The sequence below is a fragment of the Mustela erminea genome, chromosome 20, assembly GCF_009829155.1.
Source record: "Mustela erminea isolate mMusErm1 chromosome 20, mMusErm1.Pri, whole genome shotgun sequence".
NCBI classification, from domain to species: domain Eukaryota; kingdom Metazoa; phylum Chordata; class Mammalia; order Carnivora; family Mustelidae; genus Mustela; species Mustela erminea.
In genome coordinates this window covers 4,202,362-4,217,425 of record NC_045633.1, presented here as the reverse complement: position 1 = coordinate 4,217,425, position 15,064 = coordinate 4,202,362, and the positions used below count along the sequence as shown (strand labels likewise).

The following is a 15,064-nucleotide window of genomic DNA, read 5'->3' as shown; positions in this document are numbered from 1 at the left end:
CACCCAAAAGGAAAGGGCCCCAGCACAAAGGGCCCCACTACACCCCTGAGAACCGAGACTCCAGCGGCCTCCACCCAAGAGCTCTGGAAAGGACTGGCTCTGCGCACCAGTATTACCCGGTCCTGGGCCCGCACTCCCTCCGAACCACCCGCCGCCCCGCCTTGATCGGCCTGATCTCAAGTTCACAGCGGGGATTCTGACAATCCCCAGGGGAATGTCATCTACTCAAGAGGGAGAACCCGAACTTTTCCCCCAGCAACACGACACTTAAGTCCCTTCACGCCACCGGTCTTCCACCAAGACCTTAGCCCCAACAAGGCCGACACCCCGTCTGCCTGCTACGGGCGCATCCCCAGCCCCGCTCTCCCCAGGCCCGGCGCACAGCACAGGGGAGATATCCGCCGCTCCATAAAACAAAGCCCCGCTCCGGGCTCTTCACGGCTGCGAAAGGAGGGGCGCACGAGCCTGTTCCTGAGACACAGACCCGCCTCCCACCCAGGTCCCCGCTCCCAGACGACGCCGGCCCCCGAGCCCGCGCCCCGCAGGTACCTCTGAGCAAAGAAGCATCTTCACAAGCGCCGCGCACTCCCTCGTCGTCGGTATCGAGGAGAAAAGCAGGAGGTGAAAGAGGGCGTCCTCAGTCCGCTGTCCCTGCACGCGCGGGTTCCGGGGTGCTGATGCTGTGCCCCGCGGAGAGACGGAAGCGGGGTCCGCACACACCCAGCGGAACCGCCAGCTTCTGAGGCGCCTGTGAGAAGCGCTGGCTCCGCGGACGCAGTGACGCCGCTCCCGTCAGCTACGCTAACAACCTTGCCGCTCATTGGCGCGTCTGCCCAGTCGCTGATTGGACAATTTCCCCTTCCGCCTGAGGGGGCTTCCGTGTTGTGTGGGTGGGAAGGCAAGAATTATCCAGTGACGCGGAAGCCAGGCCGAGGAGGTTTTAAAAAAAAAAAAAAAAAAACCCGGGCCAATAAGCTTCCGGATCGACGCGCCAATGAGCAAGAAGGTTTCTGGAATCTGACGTGAGTGACGTCATTGAGCCGCGCCAGCTGAGAGCGGTGGAACCCAGCCCATTTCTCCCGTCTTTTCGGCGTTTGCCTGGTTCCCTCGGCGTCTGTGGAACCCCGCTTCCATGTCCCCGGTGGGCACAGCATCCCGGAACCTCCACGCCCATGGCCACTAGCTTGAGGACGCCCGCTTTCCCCTCATGTTCTTCCGCCTCGACGGGCACAGACGACGAGGGAGTGCGCGGCACTTGTGAAGATGCTTCTATGTGCAAGAGGTACCTGCGGGGCGCGGGCTCAGGGGCCGGTGTCCCCGCGGGGCGCGGGCTCAGGGGCCGGTGTCCCCGCGGGGTTGGGGCCTCGGTGGGAGGCGGGCCTGTGTCTCAGGAACACGCTCCTTCGCCAAAAGGTAGCCGTCACCTCGTGCGCCCCTGGTTTCCAACCTGTGAAGAACCCGGAGCGGGGGGCTTCATTTCTGGAGCGGCAAACTAATGATCTCACCTGTGCTGTGGGCCGGGCCTGGGGAGAGCGGGACTGGGGGTGCGGCCCGAACCAGGCAGACGGGGTGTCGGCCTTCTTGGGGCTAAGGTCTTGGTGGAAGACCGGCGTGAAAGGCGTATGTGTCGTGTTGACGGGGAAGAAGTTCGGGTTCTCCCTCTTGAGTAGATGACATTCCACTGGGGCTTGTCAGGATCCCCATCGTGCACCTGACATCAGGCCAGTCATGGCGGCGGGGGGAGGGGTCGAGTGCGGGCCCAGGACCGGGTAATATTGGTGCCCAGAGCCAGTACTTTCCAGAGCTCTTGGGTGAAAGTCCCCCGGGGTCTACATTCTGAGGGGTGGAGCGGGGGCAGCGTGGTGAGCCCAGATGTGTCACATATAGGCAAGCGCGAGGCCGGAGTGTAGTTCGTCCAGCAGAAATTGTTGAGAGTGTACTTTGTGGCGGGCCCTTCCTTTTGGGTGGCTGGTGAGTATTCAGTGATTGGGAACACGTGGTAATTAGGACTGAGGTGTCTGAGGTTCTCACCCCCTCTTTGGACGACACAGGAAGCAAATAATCACCCGTGAAATGCGTCGTTAAGCTTTTTGTTTTGAGTGCTGAGAAGGACAGCCGTGCATTAGAGTTTGTCATTTAGGGAATGATGTTTAACTGGAGAACAGAGGGCTAAGAGCAAAACACAGAGGGGCGGGCGTGGGCTGGGGTGCTGGTTTCGGTGAGGGCAGGAAGGAGTGTGCACTGTTAAAGGAACTCAGGGAATGTTCTTGGAATTGGGGCCAGGTGGGGATTGTAGGGTTGGGAAAACCAAGGTTTGGTGTTCAGACTTGCAGGTTTTGTAGGTGCCTGGAGACTAAGGATAGTGATTTAAAACGTGGAGTCCAGAGCCAAGCTGATCCTCGCGCTGCCACTTAGGAGCTGTGTGACTAAAGCACTCTTCATCTCAGTTTCCTGATCTGTGAAATGGGGATGATAATAATCCCACTTCATAGCTGATTGTAAAGATGAAATGATATTTAACATTAATAAAAGACTTAGAGCCATGTCTGTCGCGTAGTAGATGTTACTGGTGTTTGATTCAATAAATAAATACATACATAAGTACTGAAGACTTTAGGTTGTCTGTGGTGTATTTTTGAACTGAAATGGCTTCTACCCAACTTCATTTCTTCTCCAGTTCATAGGTGCTGTTGACGACATGTGTGGCACTGTTGAATCAGATGTAATTTGATTCAACACATCAAAATTGTTGAAATCAACAATTTTGTTGATTTGCTAAGGGAATCTGTTATTTGTAATGACTGTTATTTGCTAAGAGAATCTGATGTGCCACTGAAATGATCAGAGAGAAAGAAAATAGTTTTCAGTAGCATATTACAAGTATGTTTCTTGAGAAGTTGTTGATATTGATTTATTTAATTGTTGGTAACTGTGCAAACTTGCTTACTTTAAAAAACGTAAATCAACTGTGGAGTAACTCAGATACAGAAAAAGGAGAGAAAAGTAGTGTTAAGTAGAGCTTGCCTATTCGTGACTCTCTGTGGGAAAGTTTTTATAATTTCTCTGTTCCTCTCTGCCTCAGTTTCCAGTGCCCCCCCCTGTGTCTGCAGACAGCTATACATTGTAGGGGAAGTTTGGGTTTGGAATCGCAGAGACTCTAAGGTACTCGTACCCAGGCCAAAGGGCACATCAGCAGAGCCTCTGGGGCTTTTTAAAGAAAAAAGAGGAGGATTCTTAGATCCTCCTCTAGACTCACTGAGTCAGATCTTTCGGGATAGGTCCCGGGCTGTAAAGACCAGGTATGTTTGCCATGTGGATGCGTTTCATGACAGCTTTTTTGGCACTGGGCTTTCCTTCATTGGAACCACATGCAAGAAGATTGGGAAAATCCACAAGTTAACGTTTGAAACCATTTTGCAGGCCTCTGTCCTTCAAGTTCCGTGATTTTGTGATCTGCATCTTCACTGTGGTGTGTTAAATCCTTAAAACTTGTCAGAGTCATGTTATTGATAACACAGGGATTCCTTGCATGAATCATGGACAGATCCCTTTCTGCCCCAGTCCTCTCTTTGGAGTGGGGATAAGAATGGTAACCCGCCTTTGGGATGTAAGGACTAAATGAGAAATAGATCCATGGCAGTCGCACAGGATCTAGCACAGAGTGAAGCTTTCCACAAATTATTATGACTACTTTTGATTTCCCTCCATTTTTTTTCTGATTGAATTCTTTTTTTAAGAGATTGACGTCATGCATGTGACAGGGGATGGTTAGAGGGAGAGGGAGGGGGAAAGACTCTCAGGGAAAATCCACACTGAGTGTGGAGCCCAACATGGGGCTTGATCTTGTGACCCTCAGATCATGACCTGAGCCAAAATGAACAGTCAGATGCTCAAGCAACGGGGCCATCTGTGCGCCCCTTGATTTCCCTCCATCTGAATATCACTGGGATGAAGTTACCGACTCTGTCCTCGCTGTGGATCACACTGGTTCCTGCCTCAATAGATTATGGTGAAAAATCCCTAAAATAATGTTAAGAAAGCCAGTTAGCCTCCCAGGAGACCAAAGGTGCTGCAGGTTTGGTGTGTTTCCTCCTTCAGTACAGAGCCCTCCTGGGACCAACAGTGTTGTGAACTGTCTGAGACGGCCGCTGGGAAGATGAAATGTGAGGGGCTCCCCGCAGTGCCTGGCACACAGCAGGTGCACAAGACAGGTAGTTAGTGTCGGCACCATGTCACCTTCATGATGAACTAGTGCTCTCATTCCTACCATTCTACAGTTAGAACACTTCTCCTTGGACATATTGGGCTTATATGGTATTCTATCCTAATAATTCCATTACATTTTCCTCATCTCTCCTCTCCTTATCTTCCCCATCCTGCTCTTCCCCTAAGGCTATTCCCTCTTTTTTTTTTTTTTCCTGTGACCCCCACTCCCAACCCCTCCCCGTGTCCTGGGAAATTAGAAGTCCATAATCACCGGCCACCTCTGTTTCCTCAACCTCTCTGTAGCCATTTCATCCTACTCTGTGCTACAATCCCTCTGGGCGCGGGGTGGGGGGGTATCCATTCTTGATGACCCATAGGGTGTTCTCTGTATTCTCATACCCTGCATTTTTCAGGTCTGGGGGGTTCAAGATTGGTGTCCTCCTCCTTCTTTGCCCCCATGCCATTTCTTTGAGATCTGTGGTCCCTAGGGAGAGCACTCTGGCCTCCTCATCATTACTGTTTTCTCCCAACCACCTGCAGTTATTAAACTAATTCATGGAAGATTGGGTGCTGGGCCCACAGTCTTCCACTCCTGATACAGGCCTCGGTGGCCTCCGTGTGCTCATGGAGGACCCAGCTTCCACACAGGGCACTCATTTTCTCAAAATCATTTTCTCAAATGCCTACTTTGGCGTGATCACTTCTGCCACCACTCCCAGCGTGGTGCCCTGGATTTCCACCCTGGTGCTGCACCACCTCGTACGTAAGCAGTGCTGCTCCTTTCAGCCCTGATCTCTTCTTTCCAGCGTGTTCCTTCTATCATTTCTGCTCTGCTATCTGCGTGCTCTTCCCGAGGACCTCCTTGAATTTTTCTGTCCTTTATTCTCCCTTGAGGCTCTCATCTCTCACCTGAGCTTGGATTTCCCAGCCCATGATTCAGCGGTTGTCCTGGCAATGCTTCTACCACCCTTGTCTTTCGTCCGAGTAAACCCCAAACCCTGGGTAAACCAAAGCATCCATGTTCACCTTGAATCCCGATGGTGGGAATCACACAGCAGGGAAGCTCGGAATGACTGTGAGTTCTTGCGAACCAGCCTTACCTGTGCCTTCATGGAGCTCCCTCATTCTGTGGTTCTCCGGGCAGCTCCCTTTCCCACTCTCCGGAATCCTTCCAGCAGACTTTTCCCACTCTCCTCAACCCTGTGATTGATGCCGCCCTCGTCTTTCATTCTCTGTGTAGCATGGGCATTGGGATGGGTAGTGCTTCATAGAGAAGATGGGAACCTTCAGATTGGAACTCCATGAGCATCCATCCAAGAAAGGGAACCATCCTTTCCTCCCTTGACAGTTCTCAGCATCCTCCCCAGAGGTCACTGGGAGCACACCTGTCCTTAAGCACAGTGGGTTCGTTACTCATTGTGGGGGAGAGCCCACATATTGGGAACTGTGGCGCTGATCAGTGAGAAATGGGTGTTTGAAAGAAACGTACTGGATTTGGGCTTTGGGCGGATGTTTTTGGGAGTGTTCAAGGAAGCAGGGGTGTGCTCTGGACTGAAGGCTGACAGGAGGCGAGATAGTTCTGGGATTAGCTAGCTCTATCAGTCTTTTCTAGAAGGAGGTGTGAGTAGCGTGATGAACAGTGTCATTCAGATGGAAGGCACTCACTAGTATGAGCCGGGAAAGAGGATGATTGGTATTTTGTGGTGGGCACAACAACCTGGTTTTGTGTGTTTGGACAAGAGAGGAAGTGGGCCTGTTTTTCTCCCTTCTTCACCACAGCCAGGTCACCTCATGTTGCTGTTCTGCAAGGTCCTTTGTGTCAAACAGTAGAAGCACGTGGCCTCTCTGTACGTGCCGGGCCGACTCCTACCAGCCGTGCAGCCTTGCTCATGGTGCCAGCCCACCTCCTCGGTGTCAGCACTGCTCTTCCTTCTTGCCCCGTGGAGGAGGGAAGTCTTCACAAGACAAACAGGTGTTTGCCAGACAGGGGAAACCAGCCTGGACACTGAAGCCCAGGGCTGTGTCAGCGGCACTTGACGTTTTGTCAGGGAGCGGGTAGCAAGAGAGCGTTCCGGAGAGGCTGTCAGAGAGTGAAATGCGGGAGGACCGAGGGGTTCCAAGTCAGGGAGGTGACATGCTCTGGGTTTTCGACCATCCCCAGGAGCCGTGTGGGAGCCACACTGGTGACAAAGGGCAAGTCTGTTCCCTTTTCCTTCCATGTGGCCACACCCCTGGCTCAGGTCCCTTCTCCTGCCTGCTCTGTTGTAACGTGTCCTCCTCGTCCTACCTGCTTCTCGTCCAGCTCCCTCTGCCAACCATGTGCTCCTGCTCTGGCCAGGGTGATCTTTTTGGAATCCCACATCTTCTCTTGTTAATGTGTTACTGGAAAGCTTTTGATTCCCCATTGGCTCCAAGGTGGAATCTGCACTGTGTGGTGTGACTCTCTTTGCTTTTCGTGATCTTCCCACGGTACCCTGGGTCTCCTGCTGCGGACTGGTGATCTGCATTTGGATGTCTCAGAGTTATCCCAAATCCAGTCTTTCCAAAACTATTCTCGAGATCCCTTTCACCACCACCGCCCCCCGAACTCTGTGAATGGAACCGCTGTGTCCTTCCTCTCCCACGTGCAAAAGGGAAGAGTTACCTTGGCACTCTGCTTTTACTTCCTTTCCCTCTTCTGTGATCATTCACGCCAACCTGTGATTTTATCTGCTAAATATTTCTGGGATCTACCTCCTTTTCTCCACCTCTCCTTCTGCCCTCTCAGCCTGATTTATGGCCATTTGTGGTCTGAGCCATGGTGCTAGTGTGATCGGTGAGCTTCCTGGTGCTCCTACCTCCCCCAAGGACATCTCCTCCGGATTCCAGAGATTTGTGGAAGCCCCATGCATTCTTACCCTGCCTAGGGTCATGGCTTCTTGTTGCCATTGGAGGGGGACGCAAACGTTCCCTCTTTGTCTGCACGGCTGCTCCGTCCTCCCTCTTCAGTCTTGCTTCCTCCTAGGTTCTCCCCAACCCTCATGAGCTCTCATCTCCCCTCAGATGAATGCAGTGACTCCACATTGTTGAATGCCTGCTCAGTTGGCCAGAGGCATGGTTCTCCTGCAGTTCTGGATGGGACCCAAACAGACTGCGGTGGAGCAGTTAGTGAGTCTTTCTTCTGGGGAGAGAAGCAGCCAGGAAACAGAGAAGCAATGAATCTGGTGTTTCAGGGGTGCTGGATGCTGTAGGATGGTTGGAAGGGGCTGTCATCTGAGCTGGGATGGCCAGGGAAGGCCCCCTGAGGACAAAGGTGGGAAGAGTCTTGCAGGAGGTGAGGGAGTGAGCCCTGTGTATGTCTGTGGGCACAGTGTCCCTGGCAGGGGGGAGGGGGGAGTAGGAAGGCCTCCGTGGAGAGAGCTGGGCTGACTTGTTCTTGGAATGACAAGGCCAGAGCGAGGGAGAAGGAGATGTTAGGGACCTGGGGTGGGAGCCACTGACGGGGGGATTTTGAAGCAAAGAATGAGGTGACCTGACTTGGGTTTTATTGGGATCACTTCAGCTTCTCTGTTGAGAACAGTGGGGTGCCTGGGTGGCTCAGTGGGTTAAGCCGCTGCCTTCGGCTCAGGTCATGATCTCAGGGTCCTGGGATCGAGTCCCACATCGGGCTCTCTGCTCAGCAGGGAGCCTGCTTCTCTCTCTCTCTGCCAGCCTCTCTATCTACCTGTGATCTCTCTCTGTCAAATAAATAAATAAAATCTTTAAAAAAAAAAAAAAAAAGAGATAACAGTGCGGGTGGAAGCAGGAAGGTCACTTAGGAGGCTACTGGAATATTCCAAAAGAAGAGATGCTGTCAGATTGGATCATGGTGGTAGGGGTGGAAGTGCTGCTAATCGACCCGAGTCTGGCTACATGTTGAGGAGGAGCTGATGGGATGTGCTGACAGATTGGATGTGGGTGAGGCCCATGAGTCAAGAAGGTGCCCAGCCTCTGGCTCTTCTGGTTCATGTCAGATATGGCTCCCTCCGGAGGCCCCTGATACCCGCAGACATGGTTCAGCCCACTATCTCTTCTCTGTGCATGTGGCAGTCAGCCCCACTGCAACGCAGACATCTTGTTTAATGATTATCTACCCCGTGGGAATAATGGTGCCCGGAGGGACCAGGTGTGTCTCAGTGCCTCATGCCCTGTAGACCCCAGTAAGTACTTCTCAGCCAGCAGAGTGAGAGGAACCAAATGTAGATGCTAAAGATTCTGTTTCCTGATGAGGTCTCCAAATTGCCATGTTCTGTTTCACTAGTCTTTAGCGGTCTGTGTGTTTTCAAATGCTGACCAGGGGCTGTAAGACTGAAATTCTGTTGTGAAAATTCCAGCAGTTAATCTGCTGTCAACCACATTGAAAAATGTCACTGTTGATGTGCAAGTGGGTCACAGGATCACGTCTTGGCAGAGGCAGCATTTTCCAGAGGCCAAGGCCTTCCTTCCCAGCACAGTGTTGACATCTACACAGCTCAGCCCAGAGAGCAGGGTTGAGATTTTGACCTGACACATTCTGAAAGTGGGGGCTGCTGCTTTCCCTCCCCAGAGAAGACGTGTCACTATAGAATGAGGATATTCTGGTGAGCGTAAATTAGCTGCCAAACTTGCCCATCAAGAAAATGGAATAAATCTTGGCTTTTCTGGATTTTTGCCACCTTCCCCCCATTTTTTCCAAAAGGTAATTAATTAAATTTTGGAAAAAAATCATGAAAAACAATGGTTTCACATCTAGAATACTAATTACTTTCCTCTTACAGTTAATTTTTTAAAAGATTTTATTTTTAAAGAATCTCTGTCCCCAAACCCCCACTTGAGAAATCACCTGCTCTTCCAACTAGCCAGCAAGGTGCCCCTTCAGGATTAACTTTCTCAATGACAAAAGTGAATACATTTCCCCGACCCAGTAACCTAATTTAAATAAAGTGGGCATATAAGTTCTTGCTTCCCTTTTTTTTTTTTTTTTAATTGGCTGAGTGGTATTCCACAGTGTGTTTGTACTTATGTGATGATATTTCTGTTCATCATTTGGGTGGCTGTTCGGGTGGTGATGAACATTTTTGCATGTGTGTTTGAATTTCCCAGTGAGATGGATTTCAGGGAGGAAGCTTCTACAAAATCGTCCTCAAAAGGTTACATCAGTTTCTGTTCTCACCCATGGTAAAGGAGATGTTCTCACAGAATCACCTTAGTCTCTTAAATTGTCAGCTGACAGGTAGAAAAAGATTTCATTATTTTGAGAGAGAGAGAGAATGGGGAAGGGGCAGAAGGAGAGGAAGAAAGAGAATCTGTCCCTGCTGAGTACAGAGCCTGTGTAGGGCCAGATCCCACAACCCTGAGACCATGACCTGAGCCAAACTCAGATGCTCACCCTGTTGAGCCACCTAGGTGCCCCTTAAGTTTATTTTTTTTTTAAGATTTTTTATTTATTTATTTGACAGAGAGAGATCACAAGTAGGCAGAGAGGAAGACAGAGAGAGGGGGAAGCAGGCTCCCCGCTGAGCAGAGAGCCCGATGCGGGGCTCGATCCCAGGACCCTGAGATCATGACCTGAGCCGAAGGCAGCGGCTTAACCCACTGAGCCATCCAGGCGCCCCGATATATTTTTTTATAATCAGTAGTAAGACTGAGTATTTTTAGTTGGTCACTGTCACTGACAGTTTTTTATATGAACGCTCTCTCCTTAGCGTTTTCTCACTGGGTTGTCTTTTTTGTTATTTATATTTTTATTACTGACTTTTTGTTTGTTTGTTTGTTTTTTCCTGAAGATTTTATTTATTTGACAGAGAGAGAGAGCACATGGACACAAGAAAGGGGAGTGCTGAGAGAGAGAGAAAGAGAGAGAGGACAAGTAGGCAGAGTGACAGGCAGAGGGAGAGAGAGAAGCAGGCTTCCCCAGAGCAGGGAGCCCAAAGTAAGTCTGAATCCCAGGACCCTGGGATCATGACCTGAGCCAAAGGCTGAGCCACCCAGGTGCCCCTTTTATTGATTTGTAAGAACTTTGTATATGTAGGATGGTGGTCCTTTGCCTCTGTACTTGGTACAATATTTTGTTCCAAACTGTTTCTTGTCTTTGAGTTTCGCTTGTACCAAACATTTCATGATACATTTCTTTTTAATTAACATATAATGTACTATTAGCCCCAGGGGTACAGGTCTGTGAATTGTCAGGTTTACACACTTCACAGCACTCACTACAGCACATACCCTCCCCAATGTCCATAACCCAACCACCCTCTCCCTATCCCCTTCCCCCTGGCAACCCTCAGTTTGTTTTGTGACATTAAGCATCTCTTATGGGTTGTCTCCCTCCCAATCCCATCTTGTTTCATTTATTCTTTTCCTACTCCCCAAACCCCACATGTTACTTCTCGACTTCCTCATATCAGGGAGATCATATGATGTCTTTGTCCGATTGACTTACTTTGCTAAGCATAGTACCCTCTAGTTCCATCCATGTCGTCGCAAATGGCAAGATTTCATTTCTTTTGATGGCTGCATAGTATTCCATTGTGTATATATACCTCATCTTCCTTATCCATTCATCTGTTGATGGACATCTGTGTTCTTTCCATAGTTTGGCTATTGTGGACATTGCTGCTATAAACATTTGGGTGTACATGCCCCTTCGGATCACTATCATGTTACCTTTCATTCTGAATGTTTATATTGCCAAATCTGAAAGTTTAACTTCATGGTTTGTGGCTTTTAGATGATGCTTTAAAAGACCTTTTTCAACCATTACTACATTTTCTTTTGGCACTTTTATGGTTTTGGCTTCTATTTCTTAGACCCTTTTATCCTTATTATTTTGCATGATATAAAGTAGCTGTTTTTGTCTGTACACCATCTAGTGATGGTCTATAACCTCCATGGCTTTGAAACATCACTTAGATACCAAATTCTTACATATATTTTAGCACAGCCATGTGTATATTTTTCTTCACTTCCAGTTGGACTTGCTTTTTTCATTTTGATTGCTAAACCTTTTGACTTGCGATATAACTTAGTTGTGAATTCATTGAGAGGTCCCATAGCATGCTTCTCAGACTAAGAATAGGTTTGTGCGAGGGAACTGTTTTCCTAGTTCATTTGAGCCACTGTACTGTAAGAAGGAAGAAAAGAAAGGGACATTGACAAAAGGCACTTGTCTAATTCTGTAAGAGCAATAACTTTTCAGGAAACCCTATCATGTAAACTTCAACATACATGTCATTGGCCAGAACTAGGCATGTGGCCTCACCCCTAGCTGCAGGAACATGTGGGAGGGGAGACTTTCTCACAGGACAGATGGGTACCTCATACAAGTTGAGGTGCTCTTACTCAGGAAGTACAGGTAGGTGGATATTGAAAGGGGATCTTCGAGGGTCAGCCACATCTCTCATCTTTTTTTTTTTTTCTCCTTTAGAATTTCCCTATGTAGGGGTGCCTGGGTGACATAGTCAGGTTGAGCATGTGAGTCTTGATCTCAGCTTAGGTCAGAATCTCAGGGGGAGTTCAAATCCCATGTTACTTTCCATGTGGGCACATAGCCTACTTAAGAGGAAAAAAAAAAAAAAAGAAAAGAAAAATTTCCCCAGGTATTCTAAGAGACAGAAGGGGAGGGGAAGGAAGAGACTGGAGGTGAGAGCAGGGGAGAGGAGATAATGCATAAAAGGAAATGCTCAGTCTTCAGTGTTCAGTTTGATGAGCTTTAAGAAATGTACACAGTTGGTTCTTGAACAACATGGATTTGAATTGCATGAGTCCACGTATATGCGTGTGAGTATTGATCTCAGCTCAGATTTTCTGGTATATATAGTACAGTAATGCAAATGTATTTTCTTCATGATTTTCTGAGTATTTTCTTTAGCATACTTTAGTGAAGGAATACAATGTGTAATACGTATACCGTACAAAATACCTTTAATCAACTGTTTCTATTACCAGTAGTGCTTCTGCTCAACAGTAGGCAAGTAGTAGTGAAATTTTGGGGGAGATGGAATTTACATGCAGATTTTTGACTGCAAGGGAATGGGTACCCCTAACCACCATGTTGTTGAAGGGTCAACTGTGTGCCTGTGTCCCAGCCCCAAAGACAAGACATAAATTGGATCTGAAGCTCCAGAAGTTACCCTCGTATCTCTTTGTATTTAGTCTCCTTACTGCCGCTGGTCATTTTCTGATTTCAGGATCTGTGGTAGGTTAAATTTGCCCGGTCTTGAACAACGTGTGAATGGAATCTTACCATATGTAATTCCTTTGTCTTCTTTCACTCAGCGGGTTCTTTGAGATTTATCCATGTTGTGTGCACTTACCAAAGATAAAGAAAGCCTGATCCTGGTTAAAGTGGAGAGGACAGATTTTAATCAGTAATAACTGTAGCAATCAGGAAAAGAGTCCCGCATGAATGAAACTCCACCTCGATTTGTAAGAAGGCATTTCAAGGAGAGAATGAAGAAGTAAGGCCAGGGACAAATAATGTCAGAGAAGTAACACATTACAAAAAGTAGAATAGGTATTGGTCCATATGAAACCACTTGTATTTTCTCACTGGGAGACAAGGGCCTGACTTTTCAGTGTTGATTGAACAAACAGTAGATGCCTTGAGCTTCCTCAGGCAGGCACTAAGGGGGATTGGTGTTGCAGGGGGGACCTGGAGCTGTTAGAAACTATGTTTAATGTTTGAGTTTGTATATGATAAGCCAGGTTTGAGAAGAGGGCTCAGAGCAGTCTGGCTAGAGTTTGGTCAAGGAAGGAGTCTTGGTCAGTATAAAGTAGTTTCCTCCTTTGTATGTAGTGTGTGTATACCACGATTTGTTCATCTGTTCATCTGATGATTAGACATTTCGTTGTTATCTAAGTTTTTGGTCATTGTGAATAGGCTACAATAAACATTCTTACAGAAGTCTTAAATTTCTCTTGAAATTGTTAGTGGGGTGGGGCGCCTGGGTGGCTCAGTGTTAGGTTAAGCCTCTGCCTTCGGCTCAGGTCATGATCTCAGGGTCCTGGAATTGAGCCCCGCCTGGGGCTCTGTCCTCAGCAGGGAGTCTGCTCCCCACCCCACCCCCGCCTGCCTCTCTGCCTAATTGTGCTCGCTCTCTCTCTCTCTCTCTCTCTCTGTCAAATAAATAAATAAATAAATAAATATCTTTTTAAAAAGAAAAAAGAATTGTTAGTGGGATTGCTTAGTCACAGGGTGGGGACATATTGAAGTACTAGCCTAGTTTCCAAAGTGGTTGATCAGTTTACACTTCCCACCAGCAATGTAGTAACACTCCAGTTGCTCAGCTTCTTTGTTAACATTCTGTGTTGTCTGTGAGGATGAAATAGTGTGGTCATGAATGATCTTAGGTGCCTTTTCATGTGTTTATTGGGCATTCCCACATCTCTTGTGAACTGTTCGTGTCTTTTGGCCATTTTTGTTGTTAATGTTTTTGGTTTTGACTTACTGGAGTTTGTTATATATTCTGGATAGGAATTCTTTGTCAGGTAGATGCATTGTAAATCTAGATGGATAGGAAAATGAAAATTTTAAATATTTTACAGTAGCATCTAAGACAAACTGGTTGGCGTGACTGGATGGCTCGGTTGTGGAAGCATACCTGAGTTTTGATTTCATCTCAGGTGTGGAACTCAAGGTCATAAGTTCAAGCCCTTTTTTGGGCTCCATGCTGGGTGTGGAGCCTGCATACAAAACAAAAAACAAAAAATAAGGAAACTAGCTAGGAATGAATCTCATGGAAGACAAGAAACACCTTTATACAGAAAAGTATAAAACATTGTTGAGAGGAATTCACGAAGACCAAAATAATTGGGAGATATGCTTTGTTCATGCATCAGAGGATTTGATGTTGTCGAGATTTCTGTTTTTCACAGCTTGATTCTTGCAAACAATGCAATCCCAGTCAAAATCTTGGCCCCTTTTTTTTTTTCTTAGAAGAAATGAAGACGTTGATTCTGAAATGTGTATGGAAAGGCAAAGGGTATGGAATAGCCAAAAAATTCTCCAAAAAAGAACATAGTTGAAGAAGCTACACTGCTAATTCTTGCTGAATTTTAAGACTGATAGTAAAGTCACAGTAATCAAAGTCTTTGACATAAAGTTGGATCAGTAAAACAGAATAGAGTCCAAAAATAGAGCAAGCACAACAAGTATTGTCAATTGATTTTTGCTCAGAGTGTTAAGTCAGTTAAGTGGGGGAAAGGGAAGTCTTTTTAATGAATAATTCTGCATGATATTCAGGCAGAAACAATATGGACCTTGACCCCTCCCTGATTCTGAGCACACACCTTAATTTGGGATGGATTATAAACCTAATTATAAAAACTAAAACCAGGGCAGCTGGGTGACCCAGACTCTTAAGAGTCCAACTCTTGATTTTGGACTCAGGTCGTGATATCAGGGTCATGAGATCAAGGCCAGTGTCATGCCCTGTGTCGGGCTCCATGTTCAGCAGGGTGTCTGCTTGAGATTCTTTCCCTGTACCGCTCCCCCTGTGTGCGCTCTCTCCCCCTCTCAAATAAATATTTAAAAAGAAAAAAAAGCTAGAACCAGAAGGCATTTGTATGAAAACATGGGAGAATATCTTGACGACCTTGAGGTAGGTAAATCTTTCATATACAGAACACCAGAAACACTAATTACAACAGGAAAATAGATACACTAAGAAAATTAACAAGCAAGACAGACTGGGAGAATATATTCAGAATACATGTTCTTAAATGTTTAATTTTTTCTGAAGTATGTTGGCATTATTCATATCCGTGGCATCCCATTATTCTATCTATGCTAACTTTTTTTTTAATTGTTTGTTTAAGTCAGATATGGGACACTGTACCACGGGAAGTCTCTGATTGGCTT

At 47.4% G+C, this 15,064-nt stretch overlaps 1 protein-coding gene across 3 annotated transcripts in view; it reads left to right on the top strand.

The window, feature by feature from the left end:
• Nucleotides 1-940: 940 nt before the first annotated feature.
• Nucleotides 941-15,064, top strand: part of LCMT1 (leucine carboxyl methyltransferase 1) — a 66,791-nt gene continuing 52,667 nt past the window's right edge. Inside the window, exon 1 of one of the 3 annotated variants that reach the window (XR_004281686.1) lies at nt 941-1,282. Coding sequence is in view for 1 of the 3 variants with exons in the window: in XM_032326877.1 (XP_032182768.1) it covers nt 1,173-1,282 (110 nt within the window). In the remaining 2 variants the exon portion in view is untranslated. The remainder of the gene's footprint in view (nt 1,283-15,064) is intronic. The other 2 variants (XM_032326877.1, XM_032326878.1) reach the window with 2 other exon arrangements.